The sequence below is a fragment of the Pocillopora damicornis genome, chromosome 12 (assembly GCF_964200805.1).
Source record: "Pocillopora damicornis chromosome 12, jaPocDami1.2, whole genome shotgun sequence".
Taxonomy (NCBI): domain Eukaryota; kingdom Metazoa; phylum Cnidaria; class Anthozoa; order Scleractinia; family Pocilloporidae; genus Pocillopora; species Pocillopora damicornis.
In genome coordinates this window covers 6,479,327-6,494,781 of record NC_142681.1, presented here as the reverse complement: position 1 = coordinate 6,494,781, position 15,455 = coordinate 6,479,327, and the positions used below count along the sequence as shown (strand labels likewise).

The 15,455-nt window shown below is 37.9% G+C and overlaps 3 protein-coding genes and 1 pseudogene across 4 annotated transcripts in view; 3 read left to right on the top strand and 1 right to left on the bottom strand.

The window, feature by feature from the left end:
• Positions 1–2,172, top strand: part of LOC149036246 (uncharacterized) — a 5,707-nt gene extending 3,535 nt beyond the window's left edge. Inside the window, exons 4-5 of the mRNA XM_089190667.1 lie at positions 1–611; positions 874–2,172. The exon at positions 1–611 is cut by the window's left edge and continues 321 nt beyond it. Of these exons, the coding sequence (XP_089046793.1) occupies positions 1–611; positions 874–1,460 (1,198 nt within the window). The 3' untranslated portion in view covers positions 1,461–2,172. The remainder of the gene's footprint in view (positions 612–873) is intronic.
• Positions 1–7,227, top strand: part of LOC113671903 (mitogen-activated protein kinase 1) — a 33,377-nt gene extending 26,150 nt beyond the window's left edge. The window contains exon 11 of the mRNA XM_089190683.1: positions 6,621–7,227. The gene's annotated coding sequence lies outside the window, so the exon portion shown is untranslated. The remainder of the gene's footprint in view (positions 1–6,620) is intronic.
• Positions 3,189–3,810, top strand: LOC149036245 (uncharacterized; annotated as a pseudogene).
• Positions 7,228–9,114: 1,887 nt separating the features above from the next.
• LOC149036244 (uncharacterized) lies at positions 9,115–14,500 on the bottom strand. Of its 2 annotated transcripts, none has more exons than XM_089190322.1 (5): positions 14,362–14,500; positions 13,200–13,269; positions 12,648–12,769; positions 11,328–12,256; positions 9,115–10,635 (listed from the first exon to the last, which is right to left on the bottom strand). In XM_089190322.1, exons 2-5 carry the CDS (start codon positions 13,248–13,250, stop codon positions 9,986–9,988), a joined length of 1,752 nt encoding a protein of 583 aa, XP_089046448.1. In that variant the 5' UTR covers positions 13,251–13,269; positions 14,362–14,500; the 3' UTR covers positions 9,115–9,985. The 2 variants fall into 2 exon arrangements, with proteins under 2 accessions (XP_089046448.1, XP_089046449.1); XM_089190323.1 differs by having other exon boundaries at positions 13,200–13,266; positions 14,362–14,471.
• Between the last annotated feature and the right edge of the window lie 955 nt (positions 14,501–15,455).

Sequence of the window (15,455 nt, the reverse complement as noted above, 5' to 3'; positions counted from 1 at the left end):
AACAGCTTGCAAGGAAAAGAGAGACAATTACACCGGCATTCCACAAAGTTGGAAGATTCCCGAGGGTGGAGTGTGTTTTCCTAAACCATATGGCAGCGCCACTTACAAATCAGACTACGACGTCGGGCTTATTGGAAAAGATTCTGGAGCCGTCACTCAGAAATTTAATAGTTATTTTCAAACAACCTTTAAGTTACCATCGGAGCTTGTATTCGACACAAATGTTTACGCCTACACTCTGGAGTTTGCCATGCCCTCAATGTTTCCCAACCTTCCCCCCTCATTTACTTCCGGTCTTCGCAAATTTGAGCAAATGGGGAGGTACAAAATGCAAGAACTGGCCAGTGCTTATTACAAGGTCTTCAAGTACAACGAAGGTTCCTTTAAGGTAATGAAGAATGGAGCTATTGGAAAAATAAAAGATAAAGAGGCGAAGAAAGAGTTGCTCGGTTGGCTTAGAGAATTTGGAAAAATGAACAAGCAGGTGGCCTTGAGAAAAATGAAGAAGCAGCCACTGGCCGAGTTCAGATTAGCCCACAATGAGAAGTACCAGGAGTACCTGCAAAGCATGTCACAGTGGAAAACAGGAGGTTACCAAATACAGTCAATAGGTAATTAGATATCAGACAGACTAGAGATTTATATAACTGTTTATAATGGTAAAGGGACCGAGTGAAGCCAAATTCGGACTGTAATCATACGAGTGATTAACAAAATCGGACGTCCGATTTGGACGACTCGAAGTCCTGTTCCCAGTGAATCATAACCGTCACAATTTCCGAAAAAAAAAAAAAGAACCCTAAGGATTTGGTATCATATACAAGTTGGCTTGAATTGACAGTTATGTTCAACTACGCTGTTTCTGTTTCGCAGATTACCTCGCCAAGGCTCTCCTCTACGCTGCACAGGCATATCACACCCGAGGCGCCATTCGACATGTGGTACAGGGTCTTCAGATGAAAGCAATTCCCACGTGTCAATATTACACGCCGCTATCAACTTACGACCTGTGGGTGTCCATGATTGAAAACTGGGGAGAGGTGAATAAGGAGTACAAACACTGTAGAAACATTTCCGTGGCGAAGTGCTTGATGAAGATGAGCAAGTACCTGTCGAGGATGTTTGATGCGATGCGAGTGATTCGCCGTTCCCGTCTACCAAAGAATGACAGAGAAGGATTGTTAGACTTCGGAACAACCGACGACCCAGAGTTCGTGACTCACCTTCTACTGCGATACCGAAAGAGTGGCAAGGAACTCTCGCCAGCAGCTAATCAGTTTGTAATGCTTTTTTGGAAAAAGTTCAATTGTAATATTTTTAATCCTCATCTTTCGTATTTTTGGTGGGATTGTTTGAAAAAAATCCACAATGAAGTGAATACCTACAACAAAAAGTTGGCTGCCAATGTGAACGAGATAGAGGGGATGGAATTGTTTGAACCCCCTCCAAACAATTTTTAACTATCGTCAGAAAGACAGGTGGAAATGTAGAAATTCACCAATTGAGAAAATTGCAAATTCTCAAACATTACTATAATATCTGAAGAAACGCTATAAAAACGGCGTATCCGAAAAAAATATTCTCCATTTACTCATTTCATAGTTACTGTGGATCAAATCAGTCTTTGCCTATCGTAGTAACTCGATTTAGAGCCCGGGCAGTTATTAACTTCTGGTATCTCAAGGGAAAGAAGTGTAAATAGAAACTCTTGTTTAGGAAATATTTAAGCGGTTCCTTATGCAACGAAAGAAATTAGAGTTCGTCATTGTGCTAGCTGGTGAAAAAGGATCAGTTGAGGCCCGTGGCGCTAGCGAAAGAGACAACTTTTAAGGGTTGGACTGCTCGAAGCATGCTTAGTTCTGGTCCAGATTTTTTTACCGCAATGACAACATAACGTGTTGTTTTATGGCTAACTCGGGATTAAAGTCAAACGTGCTCCAACGAACCCGACCAAGAAAAACTACTTTACTTAACCTTAAAGCAACAAGCGAAGTTCACGAGTTTATATTGCACTTCGTCAAGTTATTTTAATCTCATTTATAGGAAAGAAAAAAAAATTAAAACTGTTCCTCAAAAGCCAACAGTTGTACTAAGTATTGTAACACCAAAGTTAGATTTACCACTTCTGAAAACCCAGGTAATCATGCTTAAATAAAAGACTGTTGGAACCAATCTACTGTTTAGATTTTTTAGTAATTCCAATACAGCGAACTCTCGAGTGAGTCACCTGATATTGAGCCCATACCCTATGGGGTGGATTGTTCGCGCGGCCAAAGGAATATAGGGGAAATTAGGCGTCAGTGGAGTCGGTCTCTCACTTAGAGTGCTCTCCGATTGAGTGTCAACAAACAAAACCAAAGTAATCACTAAAGCCAATCAGAACAATGGTTATCATCATTGAACAACGAGAACTCAAAAGTAAGACCAGGAGAACTGCTTTAACCATGTAACTCCCAAGATCTCATTAATAATTCTCCCTACTGTCTGCCATAAAATACTTATGGTTTCAATTTGGAGAATTTGGTATTGCATCAACTTGAAGTCCCCTTATTGAGTTTTTTTCTTTATTCTCCTCACTTATTTGCTTGATTCTTGATATTGTAGCAAGAAATTCTGCTTCGATCACTCATAGGAGTTAACGCTATTAACCAAGCTAGGATTGATGTCAGTTTTGATTAGTTGAGATGGTGGTTGAGGTTTGAGACCAAAATCACAGAGCGAAGTAAAGCAAATCGAAGCACTCCAGAATTACCTTCCGACGCTCCACTGAAAATTGTTCTCGAGGGTAATTACACCAAAAATATTAGAAATTCTACCACAACCTTTTTTCCAGCTCAACATGCTTGGTATGATCCATTAATGGTCGCATCAGATCTGACAGAGGTAGACGAAGGATAGGGACTACTCTTAGTTTAATTTCATCAAGAATGAGACCACCCAAAAATAAATTCCAGAGTCTTTTCAACGTCACCGTCCCCTTTATGAGTTTAGATTTTGACTTGGTCATGATTTCTTTCTCCACCAAGAGATCATTCGAGTACCTTGAATAAATAGGAAAAGCCATAACAAACGAGGACGAATATCACGAGGCAAGACGCGTTAATTGCGTGTCGTATATGTAGCTGTTGTCAGTTAGTGATCTTCCTTCGGGTCTGCTAACGCCACACGCTACTCCACTGCTCTTTAGCATGAACTACTCTGAGGAAGCTAGGGCACGTTCTAGTCGGAACGATGAAGTTTTAGATCCTCCTGTCGGTGCTGTTATACAGTCTGCCGTTTCTGAATCGATGGGTTCTTTAACCGATAACCTCACTAAGGTTATTGAATCTCGGCTTAGCGATTTCGCGAAGCGATTTTCCGAGGAGAACACCCTATAGTATGGTATGGCAGCTCGTCCGTTGAACAAACAGTCAAGAGAGCTCGGCGCGAACAATATACCTGCAAAAGGAAAGGAAACCAGCTGCAGTTGAATCATTCCCTCCAGGTGCTGGATAAAGCATCCGACGCTCTCAAGCAGAAATTGTACGAGAAAGTTAAAGCTGCCCTGGAGTCAGGTACTGAATTAGTTTCCAAGCTTGTTTAAGCCATTAAGCTAACTGACAAGAGCGAATTTGGATGGGCAACCGTTGATGAATATTTGTCTGACGAACTCGCCTCTGACTCCGAAGACGAGAAGAGAATTTACCGGGCCGAGAGGAGAGCCGAGAGAAAAATCAATAAAGAGAAGCATCGTCGTGTCCGTTCTGATGAGAAAGGAAGCGGTTCCTCCTCTGTATTCCGCGCGGCTTCTTCGTCAAGATTCTCGTGTAAGGATTTGGCTTCTCGTTCGGAAGCTAGACCAGCTCGTCGTTTGGGGTCTTGTTTTAAGATAAGTAGCCTACTCTTTCTCGTTATACTGACTTTGTTTTTACTTCGTCGATTATGGCGTTACACTCAGGCCATAATCCAATATTCTCCATGAATTGCTGTATTGTTGTATGTCGTTCTATAGACTAGGTTAGTGCAGAAATTCCCCCATGTTTACCACATCTACTTCAGCTTAGTAACCAAGCTTTCACCGCTGTTTTAAAAAACATGCTGGCCCAGTAAAGCGCCAGTTTTGTGCCAAATTTCGAATAGAAAACCTTGTATCAATGTGTCAATCTCCTCTGTCTTACCTAAAGCAACAACAAGTATATGATTATGATATAGCTCAGGTTATATACATCCCTTACCCCATTCTGATGAAGTGGCACCAGCTTGGTTCTGACAAGAGAAACCTAATGAAGTTCATTCCAGAAAAACTTGAAGAGATAGCTGTCCTCTTCCCAGAAACTAAAAAAAACTGTTATAAAACTCTGGATAAATTTTTATGCATTTTACAATTTAATCTGTTCTGATCCTACTACTGATGACTTCTACCTCGATATTTTTCAGAATTCTTAAGACTTCGGAAACTTTTTTTTTTCAATCAGTGGTGTCAGAATAGGCTATGCAAAGAAAAGAGCTACTCCGTACGTGCATGCACTTGAATATATCATGTTCCAGTGTTCATCAAAACTTTATTCACTGGTCGAGGCATTGAAAAAAAAAATGATGATGCTGAGAAGATATATTTTTAAAAGTCAAATAAGTGGGATGCTGCTCGGGATGTTCTTCTTCTGGAACACAGGCAAGAGGCCCTAAAGCACTGCGATAGAGAGAAAAGGACATACAACAAAAGAAATGCAGCTTATTGGGAAGATAGCATCACTGAAAATACAGTAAAAGCGAATGAGAACATGCTTGAGAGAACTCCCGGTGAACCATAATGAAGCTGAAGTACTAGAAAACAGCTTAATTGAGGATGAATACAACAGAATGACTGTCAATCAGTTAAGACAGGAAATAAGATCTAAACGTTTTACAGCACTGGGGATTGCAAGGATGAAAAAGTGTCAACTCATTGAGTTTTTTGAGAAAAATCAATAGCAGCAAAAAAACAAAACAAAACAAATCAAAAACAATAAATATGTAGACATGTTTCAGTATTTAATTTCATGGATTGTACAAATATGTAAATAATTTTTTATATGTACTTTAATTCTTTAAAAAGAATACTTAAACTTCCATTTGTTTGCTTGTACATGTATATATATATATGTTTTTAAAAATAATTATTATTGTCAGACAATGGGTTGTATTCATATGTGACAGATTATTATATTCGCCAGCCCTAAAGAAAATTAAATGTTTAGGGAATTACATGCTATTCTGTTGAAATATAACAACTTTCTCAACTGGAAAATTTGGCACTAATTTTATTTGACCACTACATGACATGAAATAATTTTTTGAATGAGTAAGAGAAGTTTTTGACTTAGTAGGAAAGTCAACTGCTATTCCTTCTCCAAGTTCATTTAAATAATACCACCAATATGTTAGAAGCTCTAAGCGACAAAAATTGTTCTTTTCATAGAGCATGCTAACTCCATCGTGTGCTGTTTTACTTTTTCCTCTAAAAGCATATCTAACAATATCATAATCCAATCTTAACTCAGAGGGCTAATTAATTTTGATTGCATTCGACCTAAGGATAGATAAGATGCCTTCCATAAACAAAGCTGACACGAGTTTCTGAAATTGCAATTCTATCCATAAGATTTGCAATTAATCATTTTTTCCAGATGAACTCTCTACTTCATTGCCTGCTGGAAAGAATTATCGTTCTTTAGAAAAGAATTCCCGGTTCTTGTGGCAAGAGTTTCTGAAATAGAGATTCTTCTCAAGAGATTCAGATGTAATGCATTCTTACCACAAGAATTCTCTTCCACTCAATCTTGTTTCAAGAACCTCGATTCTCCTTCAAAGAATCGCAATAAAATGATTCTTTTGATAAGAATTTTGGTTCTTAACAGGAGAAAATGCTATAAGGGGAATTTAGAGTGTTATTGTTTGACCATAAATTGCTAATTGTACGTAAGTAGAGACACTTCTACGAGTTTTTAGTTGTACAAGACGTACCTTAAGTTAAAAAGGTTAAAAGCTTTTCAAAGAGCTTCTTTTGAAAGTATTAAAGCACTTATCAGGTAGAAATTGTTGTCTTGATCTGACGACAACTTCTCGTATTTACAAGGATATGTGTGGCAGTTAGAGGGGAGAATTACCAATTAGATCTTAGGAGTTAAAAAGGGTTAACTTATATTTGTTGTAGAGTCCTGCCTATCATTAACACCCTCCCCGACCTTCCCATGTGCGTTTCTATCTGCAATGGAAAAAAAATTCACTCAATGTAAATTGTTGGCAATGGTGAAAAACTGGAGTTGATTGAATCAACAACACACTTGAGACATGTACTGTCAAGTGTAACTTCCATTGTCGCTTTAATGTGCTGTCTGTGGCTTCAACTTGCCAATACATCGTTCAGTGGTACTTCAGAGATACTGTATGCTGCAGTATGTTATTTTCTTAATTGTCCCTATTGGCATCCAACCAGGGTCCGTGCTTCACATGTTCTTATCCAACTGATTTCCTTTAGGTCCATGTTTACATGTAAATGAAATTAAAAATAAATATTTCCTTGTAATGCATAGTTTATGGTGATGCTAGGTGTCAAATTAACTTTGAGTTCAAACATTCCTTTTTTTTTTTATTGTTTTTAGGAAGACTTCTATAGATCAACCTGTACAACAACCTAAGAAGTGAAAACTGTGAAATTTTATTTTAAAATTTATACATGTAGTTTTTCATGAAGATCAGGAGGTGTGTGACATGGGGTATGTTCACAATCACTCCTTTGTCGGAAACTTTGCATTCATATCCCTGTAATATATTAATAGTGATTTTTTTTTGCCTAATTTTGTAGTATCATGTAAAGATGATTATTGCCTTCCTTTTGCTCTAGCATGGCTTGCAAGCTGGGTTCCTTAGTTTCATTCAATCCTTGTTTGGTGTGCTTTGAAAAACTTGAGAGAGGGAAACAACTTAGGGTTTTTTCGGGAGTGAATGAAAACAAACTCATCTTTGTTTATGTACTGTCCAGTCTACGCTTAAATTGTTGTGGTATTTATGGGCTTTATTACCTTTTTGTTGTTGGTACAATTTAAACGTCTCAATGTGATCAACACTGTTCATCTGATTTGTGTCTGAATTGTTTGCATTCAGTGTACTATCTAAAGGTTAATTCGGACTAAAGTGTATGGGTAATGAGAACCAGGAGAGCAACAGACACTAAACACCAATTGCTTTAAAATTATCATTTTAGGGGAACTTTTTTTGTCCTTATTGGTTATGTTGAATTTTTTGGATGACTGACTTGCTATATTATTTTAAGTGTAATAATCTCATTTTGTTTGTGTTGTTGTCCTTTTTCCATCTTGTATCTTTCTGGTTCATGTTGCGGACAGCAACTAAAGATTGAATCTCTAAAACCCTTGTGTACATGTACCAGAAATCATAATCATATGGGGGTTAAAATTAACTTTCATCCCAGAACAAAACTTTTTTTTTTAAGAGAAACTCCCCGTAATATTTTGGTTCTTCTTCATGACTTCTCTAGATCTCAATGGAATAATTGTTACCAAGCCTGCCTTTGTTTCGACATGTTTTTTCTAAAGTTGTTACTGTAGCTCTGTGCCTTGTCAAGCAAGGGTTAATCTGCCAATTCCTGTCCCTTTTTTTCGCAAAATATCGGTTTAATGGCACTCAATTGATTCTAATCCCTAAGATTGAGCTGCACATGTTAATAATCATAGTAAATTTGAACTAAACTAGTAATATGAAGTAGATGTTAAAGATCTTTAATTATGTAGTATTCAAAGTACAGTAGTTATTGATAACAGACCTCTGGCGATAGATAATAAATTCAGTGATGTGATTATTTTATTGTTGCTCATGAAAAATAATGAGTGTTTATATGTGCACAGGCAACTGAATTTTGTATTGCTGTGTGTAACTTGACAGGTTTACATTGGCCATAACGCGCCCGATTAAAAATCGTAAGTCTGTGTACGCTTGTGCGGACCTGCAGAATCTTTTAAAAAATTCCTCACTCGACTGTTGAGCAGCAGTACTGCGTTTTCTCTGAAGTATCTTCCTTTATTGTCGTTTTCATGTTGTTACATTGTGGAAATTCACAGAATTGCGATGGCAATGCTTTGCTTTACCTTTAAAACCCGCGCCAAAGGCATTCAGTTGTAGCAATGGTGACTCGTCATTTGCGTTTGTCTGCTCTTTTTGCAGGTCGCCTGTTTTTTCTTTGAGTTATCATTGTCGCCTCAAGGCTTTTGCGATCAATTCAAGGCACTCGAATGGTCCCTAAATGGGGAAGAAATCATGACCAAGTCAAAATCTAAACTCATAAAGGGGACGGTGACGTTGAAACGACTCTGGAATTTTTTTTTTGGTAAGTCTCATTCTTGATGAGTCTAAGAGTAGTCCTTATCCTTCGTCTACCTCTATCATATCTGATGCGACCACCACTGCATCATATCAAGTATGATGAGCTGGAAAAATGTTGTGGGAGAATTTCTAATATTGTTGGTGTTATTACCCTCATGAGAGCAATTTTCAACGGAGTGTCGAAAGGTAATTGTGGAGTGCTTGGATTTGCTTTACTTCGCTATGTGATTTTGGTCTTAAACCTCAACCACCACCTCAAACCAATCAAACGCAAAGCTGATATCAATCCCAACTTGGCTAGTAGCGTTTCCCGCGCTTAACCCCTTAACTCCTATGAGTGATCAAAGCAGAATTTCTTCTTACAATATCAACACAGATCTAGAATCAAGCAGACAGGGGACTTCAAGTTGATCCATACCAAATCATCCAAATTGAAACCACGAGTATTTTACGGCAGACAGTAGTGAGAATTATTAATGAGATCTTGAGAGTTAAAGGCCCAAAGCAGTTCTCCTGTAGTTACTTTTGAGTTCTCGTTGCTTAGTGATGATGATAATCGTTGCTCTGGTTGGCTCTAGTGATTAATTTGGTTTTGTTTGTCGACACTCAATCGGAGAGCACTCTAAGTAAGTGACCGACTCCACTGACAGCTAATTTCCCGTATCCTCCTTTTGCCCCATGGGGTATGGACTCAATATCAGGCGACTCACTCGAGAGTTCGCTTAGCCGGAAGGACCAGAAAGACTGAAGAGTGGATTGGTTCCAACAGTCTTTTATTTTAGCATGATTACCTGGGTTTACAGAAGCAGCAAATCTTACTTTGGTGTTACAATACTTAGTACAACTGTTGGCTTTTGAGGAAGAGTTTAAAATTTTTTTCTTTCCGATAAATGCGATTAAAATAACTTGACGAAGTGCATTATAAACTCGTGAACTTAGCTTAAACTTAGAGTAGTTTTTCTTGGTCGGGCTTCTTGGAGCACGTTTGACTTCAATCCTGAGTTGACAACAAAACAACACGTTATGTTACCATTGCAGTAAAAAGTCTCATTATTTCAACGTCCCTTAATACAGATACCGTAATGATTCAATTAAGCGCCCTCGTTTTAAAAAGCGCCCCTCTCTGATAAGCATCCCCCTCGAATCTGGTCTTTTGTAAATAAGCGCCGCTATTGAGTAAGAATTCTTTTTTCGAATAAGCAGCCCCTATTCCAGTGAGATCAACCGTAGCTTAACTTCTCTCCATTTTTCAACTAAAAGTCTCATTCCTTAAAACGAAAAATCACGTCTAAAACCTTTCTGACGATTGCTTGGCTGGTCGTTCTAGCTAGCAAGGATCCAAGGAAAACAAGTTCGTTCAGTTCCAGTCATCTTAATTCCTTTCAAATAAACATCAAAGCTTAGTTTCACACATTCCGCTGTTTCTCAGAAGAGAGATAAACGCCCTGTTTAGAAGAAGCGCCCTCCCTTGAGGTACCAGAAGTTAATAAATGCCCGGGCTCTAAATCGAATCATTAACATAAGTAAAGACTGATCTGACATACAGTAACCGTGAAATGAGTAAACACAAAATATTTCTTTTGGATACGCCGCTTTTAGAGCGTTTCGTTAGCTTTCATAGTAATTTTTAAGGATTTGGAATTTTCTTAATTGGTGAATTTCTACGTACATTTCCACCTGTCTCTCTTTCGATCGTTAAAATTTGTTTGAACAAGTCGGAGGGTTTCTTCAATTCCATCCCCTTTATCTCGTTCACATTGGCAGCCAACTTTTTGTTGTAGGCATTCACTTCTTTATGGATTTTTTTCAAACAATTCAAAAGGTTTTCAGACTGAGTATTACATTTGAACTTTTCCAAAAAACCCGTTACAAAATGATTAGCTGCTGCTGGGAGTTTCTTGCCTCTCCTTTTGTATCGCAGTAGAAAGTCAGTCACGAACTCTGGGTCATCGGTTGTTCCAAAGTCTAGCAACCCTTTTCTATCTTTCTTTGGCAGACGGGAACGGTGGATCACTCGCATCGCGTCAAACATTCTCGACAGGTACTTGCTCATCTTCATCAAGCACTGCGCCACGGAAATCTTTCCACAGTGTTTGTACTCTTTATTCGCCTCTCCCCAGTTTTCAATCATGGACACCCACAGGTCGTAAGTTGATAGCGGCGTGTAATATTGACTCGTGGAGATTGCATTCATCTGAAGACCCTGTACCACATGTCGAATGGCACCTCGAGTGTGATATGCCTCTGCAGCGTAGAGGAGGGCCTTGGCGAGGCAATCTGTGAAAGAGCGTAATTGTAAGTAACTGTCAACTCAATCCTACATGTATATGATACCAAATCCTCGGGGTCCTATTTTTTAAAGTTTATCACAACGCGCTGTGCGGGAAGTGGCACCTTTTTTCAATTTTTCACCGGTACTTTTTGTACCGCTGATTAAAACGCAAAAGTTAAAAGATCTTGCATCACGTTTCTATCTAGTTGCTCACATCATGGATGGGGAGTGTCAAATGGACTTGAGAAGGTCAGTTTCGAAATAAATTACGTACTAATGGGACATTTTGGCATTTTGAATAATTTTTTCCGCGGTAAGACGCATTTCTTTCATTCATCATAACCATTACAGTTTCCTCAAATGCGATTGGTGCATTAGCTGCTTTAATTTTTCGTTAATCATTCTGTCCAGTTGTAATCGAACAGTTGGCTGTAATCAGACACCTGTAATCGGAAAGTTGAAGTAGCCAATCATTCTAAGTCCACTCAGCGAAATCAATCAATCACAACCATAACAACAACCATATCCTGAAATCGTCTTTCTGTAGTCATACTCGTAATTGACAAATCGGACTCCCGCTCCACGGACGTCCGATTGTGTTAATTAATGATAATTACAGTCCGAATTGGACTTCACTCGGTCCCTTTACCATTATAAACAGTTATATAAATCTCTAGTCTGTCTGATCTCTAATTACCTATATATTTTATTTGGTAATCTCCTGACATGCTTTTCAGGTACTTCTGGTACTTTTTATTGTGGGCTGACCTGAATTCAGCCGGTGACGTCTCCGTTTTTTTTTTCAAAGCCACCTCCTGGTTCATAGATTCAAATTTATTGAGCCAAATATGCAACACAATCTTGGCCTTTTCGTCTTTCATTTCGTTAGTAGCTCCATTCTTCATTTCCTCAAAGAAAACTTCGTTGTACTTGAACACCTTGTAATAAGCACTGGCCAATTCTTGCATTTTGTACCACCTCAACTGCTCAAGTTTTTGAAGATCGGAAATAAATAAAGAGGGAAGGCTGGGAAACATCGCGGGCATTGCAAACTCCAGAGAGTAGGCGTAAACATTTGTGTCAAATACAAGCTCTGATGGTATCTTCTGAAAGTTTGTATCAAAATAATCATTAAATTTCTGAGTGACGGTTCCAGAATTTTTTCCAATAAGCCCGACGTCGTAGTCCGATTTATAAGTGGCGCTGCCGTATGGTTTAAGAAAACATACTCCATTCTCGGGAATCTCCCAACTTTCTGGAATGTCGGTGTAAATTTTCCTCTCTTCCTTGCAAGCTGTTAACTTCTTCTCACTTACAAGCCAAAGAATGTGAGTAACTAAAAGATACCTAGCGGCTGTAATTTTAAGGAGTTTCTTTTCATGATCATGACCTTTTGTCACATCTTGTAAAAGTTTCCAAGGTGATTTGCCAGAGTTTGTGATAAATTTCCGAAAAAAACCCTTTGCCTTCTCTGCGTATTTCTCGAATTCCTTCTTTTCAAGACAATTCTCAAAGGAAGGCTGTTCCGTCCACATATCACCTCTGGAGTTTTTCTTGAAGCCGTAGGAACCTATGATTTCATCCATCCAGTCGATATCCTTATCTTCAACTTTGGGGTCTTCGAATCTATGGCAAGGAAAAAATGTCTTGTTATGATAAAAGGGACGAGAAATACAGTAATTTGAAAGCTCAGTAATGAAACAAGACAAATATTTTTCTTCTGTCGGGAACGTGGAAAATATCTGAGTACCATAAGGAATCAAAGCTTGTGCACTGAATTTAACCGAAGCTATATATATCATTGCCCTTAAGCTTAGTTAAAAAAAATATGTTTGATCGGTACGCTTCATAATAATCGCTGTTTCAAGTCAAGCCACGATACTTTTGACTATGGTAATTGTGATAACAATCGATGCAAAATGTAGGCAATACAAAATACGACTAGGTAATTGTAATGACTTCCAATGTGATGTATTCGCGGTAGCTAAGCTCCTGGTATATGCAATAAGTCGTATACCTTTCAGTAACGTTTATTCCTTGGAGAGCCTCAATTTCGTCGTTTTTCTGCGGATCAGTCGGCTGGTGTTCGACAGAATCTACCTCGAAAATGGAAACTGGAAAGACCTCGCTGTCGCAAACCTGTTATACAGTATTGTACACATTACATAGCACTCCTTTATTTGGCTCAGCTCTTTACACCCTAACATCAGCAGATATATTCTCCATTCTGATATACTTTTGCTATGACACCGACATGAAGAATTTAGTTAAGAATCAAAATGTTCAAGTCTCGGACCATGTCGGTGAGTAGTTACTTGTCGGGAGGTGGAACCTGGGAGAGTGAATAAGGGATGTCGGTCTGGAATCATTTCGTACGCGAACGAGAGTTACTGTTTTTGTAAATTTCCCAAACTTTTAGGTCGAAAATCTTTCGTATATCTGGCTTTACTTTAACGTATTGAGTAAGAAAAACACAGTCAGTGGATATTGTGCATAACCCCCAAATATTAAAATTAAAATCAATTTCTTTAAGAAAACCAATTATTCAACCTGGTTTTTCATTACTCACCACATGTCCTTGCACCAACATGAAAACCAAGATACTCAAAGTGAATATCATTTTAGTATATCTGAAACTTCTAAAGCAAAAAAATCCATAATAAGTCAGAGTTTAATTCAGTGCCTACGAGCAAGAGTTAAAAAATATTACAGTGACTAATATAATATCATTAGCAGCTGATCACGACTCAAAGTACTCACTGAGCGAGGAAACTTAAAATAAACAAGTTCGCAGATTTCTATAGGGTGTTCAATATGAAAATTGCCTCATTTAAGACTTTGGGGCTACTGATTGAAGCTTTAGGTGAAAGCAAGATAGAATAATACGACAGCTAAAATCTTTCCTGCCGTAACCGAGCCGTATTATGTAGATTAACAGCCATTATAGTTAAATAATTTACCGATGACGGCTAAAAGTTATTCAAAAGTTAAAAGTTGTTTTTTTCCAACGCTTTTTTGTTTTATTGTCTTAAGAGTTATTTTCATTCCAGTAAAGAACGATCGCAAATCAACGGGGAAGTTGCAAAACGTATGTTTTGATTTGGTCTGAATGTCAGTTCTAGAAACAGAGTGCGCATATAATCACGATAATAAATCAGTGTTCATTAAATTAAATGATATCCGGATGGCAAGAAGTATTTTGCGACACTCGTGACATTTTATTACTTCTTCTGCTTAACAGTTGTAACCAGTATTCATTGCTATGCACTTTTTTGACGTCATGTGGGTAGATGAAAGGAAACTCTGTTTCATTCCTTTATTTTCGTTGTTTCTAGTTTTTCCTTTGTTGCGATTAAAGAGAGATTATAGATCCTTGGTTATAGCAAGAGAATATCAGCTATTTTCTTGGTTATAGATATCCTACCACAAAATTTTTCTTTACGTTTTATGCTTTTTTTCAATTCACCTCTGGTAATTTTCCGGCTTCATTTCCGCTAATTACATTCACAATCAACGACAAATTGTTCAAAATAATTCTTATGATTTATCGTCATTACTGTAGTAGGTACATGCTCGCAGTTTTAGAGGATTACCTTGAAAACAAATTATGACTCTCCAATCAATCTCTCTCCTCAAGCCCTAAATTATAGCCCCCTGGTATAAGGTCATAATTTTAAAAAATGCGGTACTTTTTTCTGATTGGCAATTTTCTTTTAGCACTTTTATCCTACCTTTGGATTTGACGTAGCTGCTTAGGAGACCAAGACTCAAAGCTCTAATTTTAAGAAGAAAACATTTGGTTTGAGCCCAATACTGTGTAGTGTCTGAAAGTTGAGTGAGACTTGTGAAGGGCAAAAACTGCGCTTGATATTCATGGCTTAAACTGGACTGGCCACCAGCTGATGTTTAATTACTAATGATTTCTAATTATGTCACTGGAATGGCTGGTACAGGTATTAACAGAGATAATTGGTTGTCTAAGTGCTTTTCTTTCTAGTGTACCTGGCTAATGGATTTTATGTTTCATCTTATTTACATCGATATGATTGTTCTGCGTTCATTGCAGCTCTTTCCTAAAATTATGATCGCTTGCGTGATATAAATTTTTACACCGCGATGCCGAGAATTCACTGCTTCGATCTTGAAAATTAAAACCAGCCCATCAACACGATGGCAAATCAGAGGTGACCTCATAATTTTAATGGTCATTGTCATTAACTCTGAAAGATAAGGTCCAAACTTTTTCTTTGTTTAACATTTTTCGGACAATTTTTATCTACCTTTGTTTTACAAGACGCTGACGACAAGACATATAGAACGATAACGACAAAACGTGTTTTTTCTACAGCTGCTGACAAGATGTGCAACTGAGAGGGAAGCAATTAATTGGTTTTTCAAGCGTTAAGAGAAGCTAAGAACACGTTAATTGACTACGTTTTATGATCAAACTCTGAACAACCAGTCGCGGTTTGTTTCTTTCCCTTTCTTTCAGCTCATAACCAAGAAACTAATATAAGTTGACCTTCAGATGAAAATCTTCTTGAACAAAAGCCTTACCCTTTCATGACAAAAAGTAACACTTTTGTAAACGATTTAACACTGCTCTTTTATTGTTTGACCGTAACAACCATTGCTAATTGCATGTAAGTAGAAGTACTTAAAAGCATCTGGAGGACCCTTTAATTTTTCCACCAGTGCTTCTACGAGTATGAAGTTGTACCAGGTGTACCTTTTAAAAGGTTTAGAGCTTTTCAAAGAACTTCATTTGAAAGCATTATAGTTAATTAGTAAAGCGTATAGTTAATATTGTTGGATGAATTTTTTA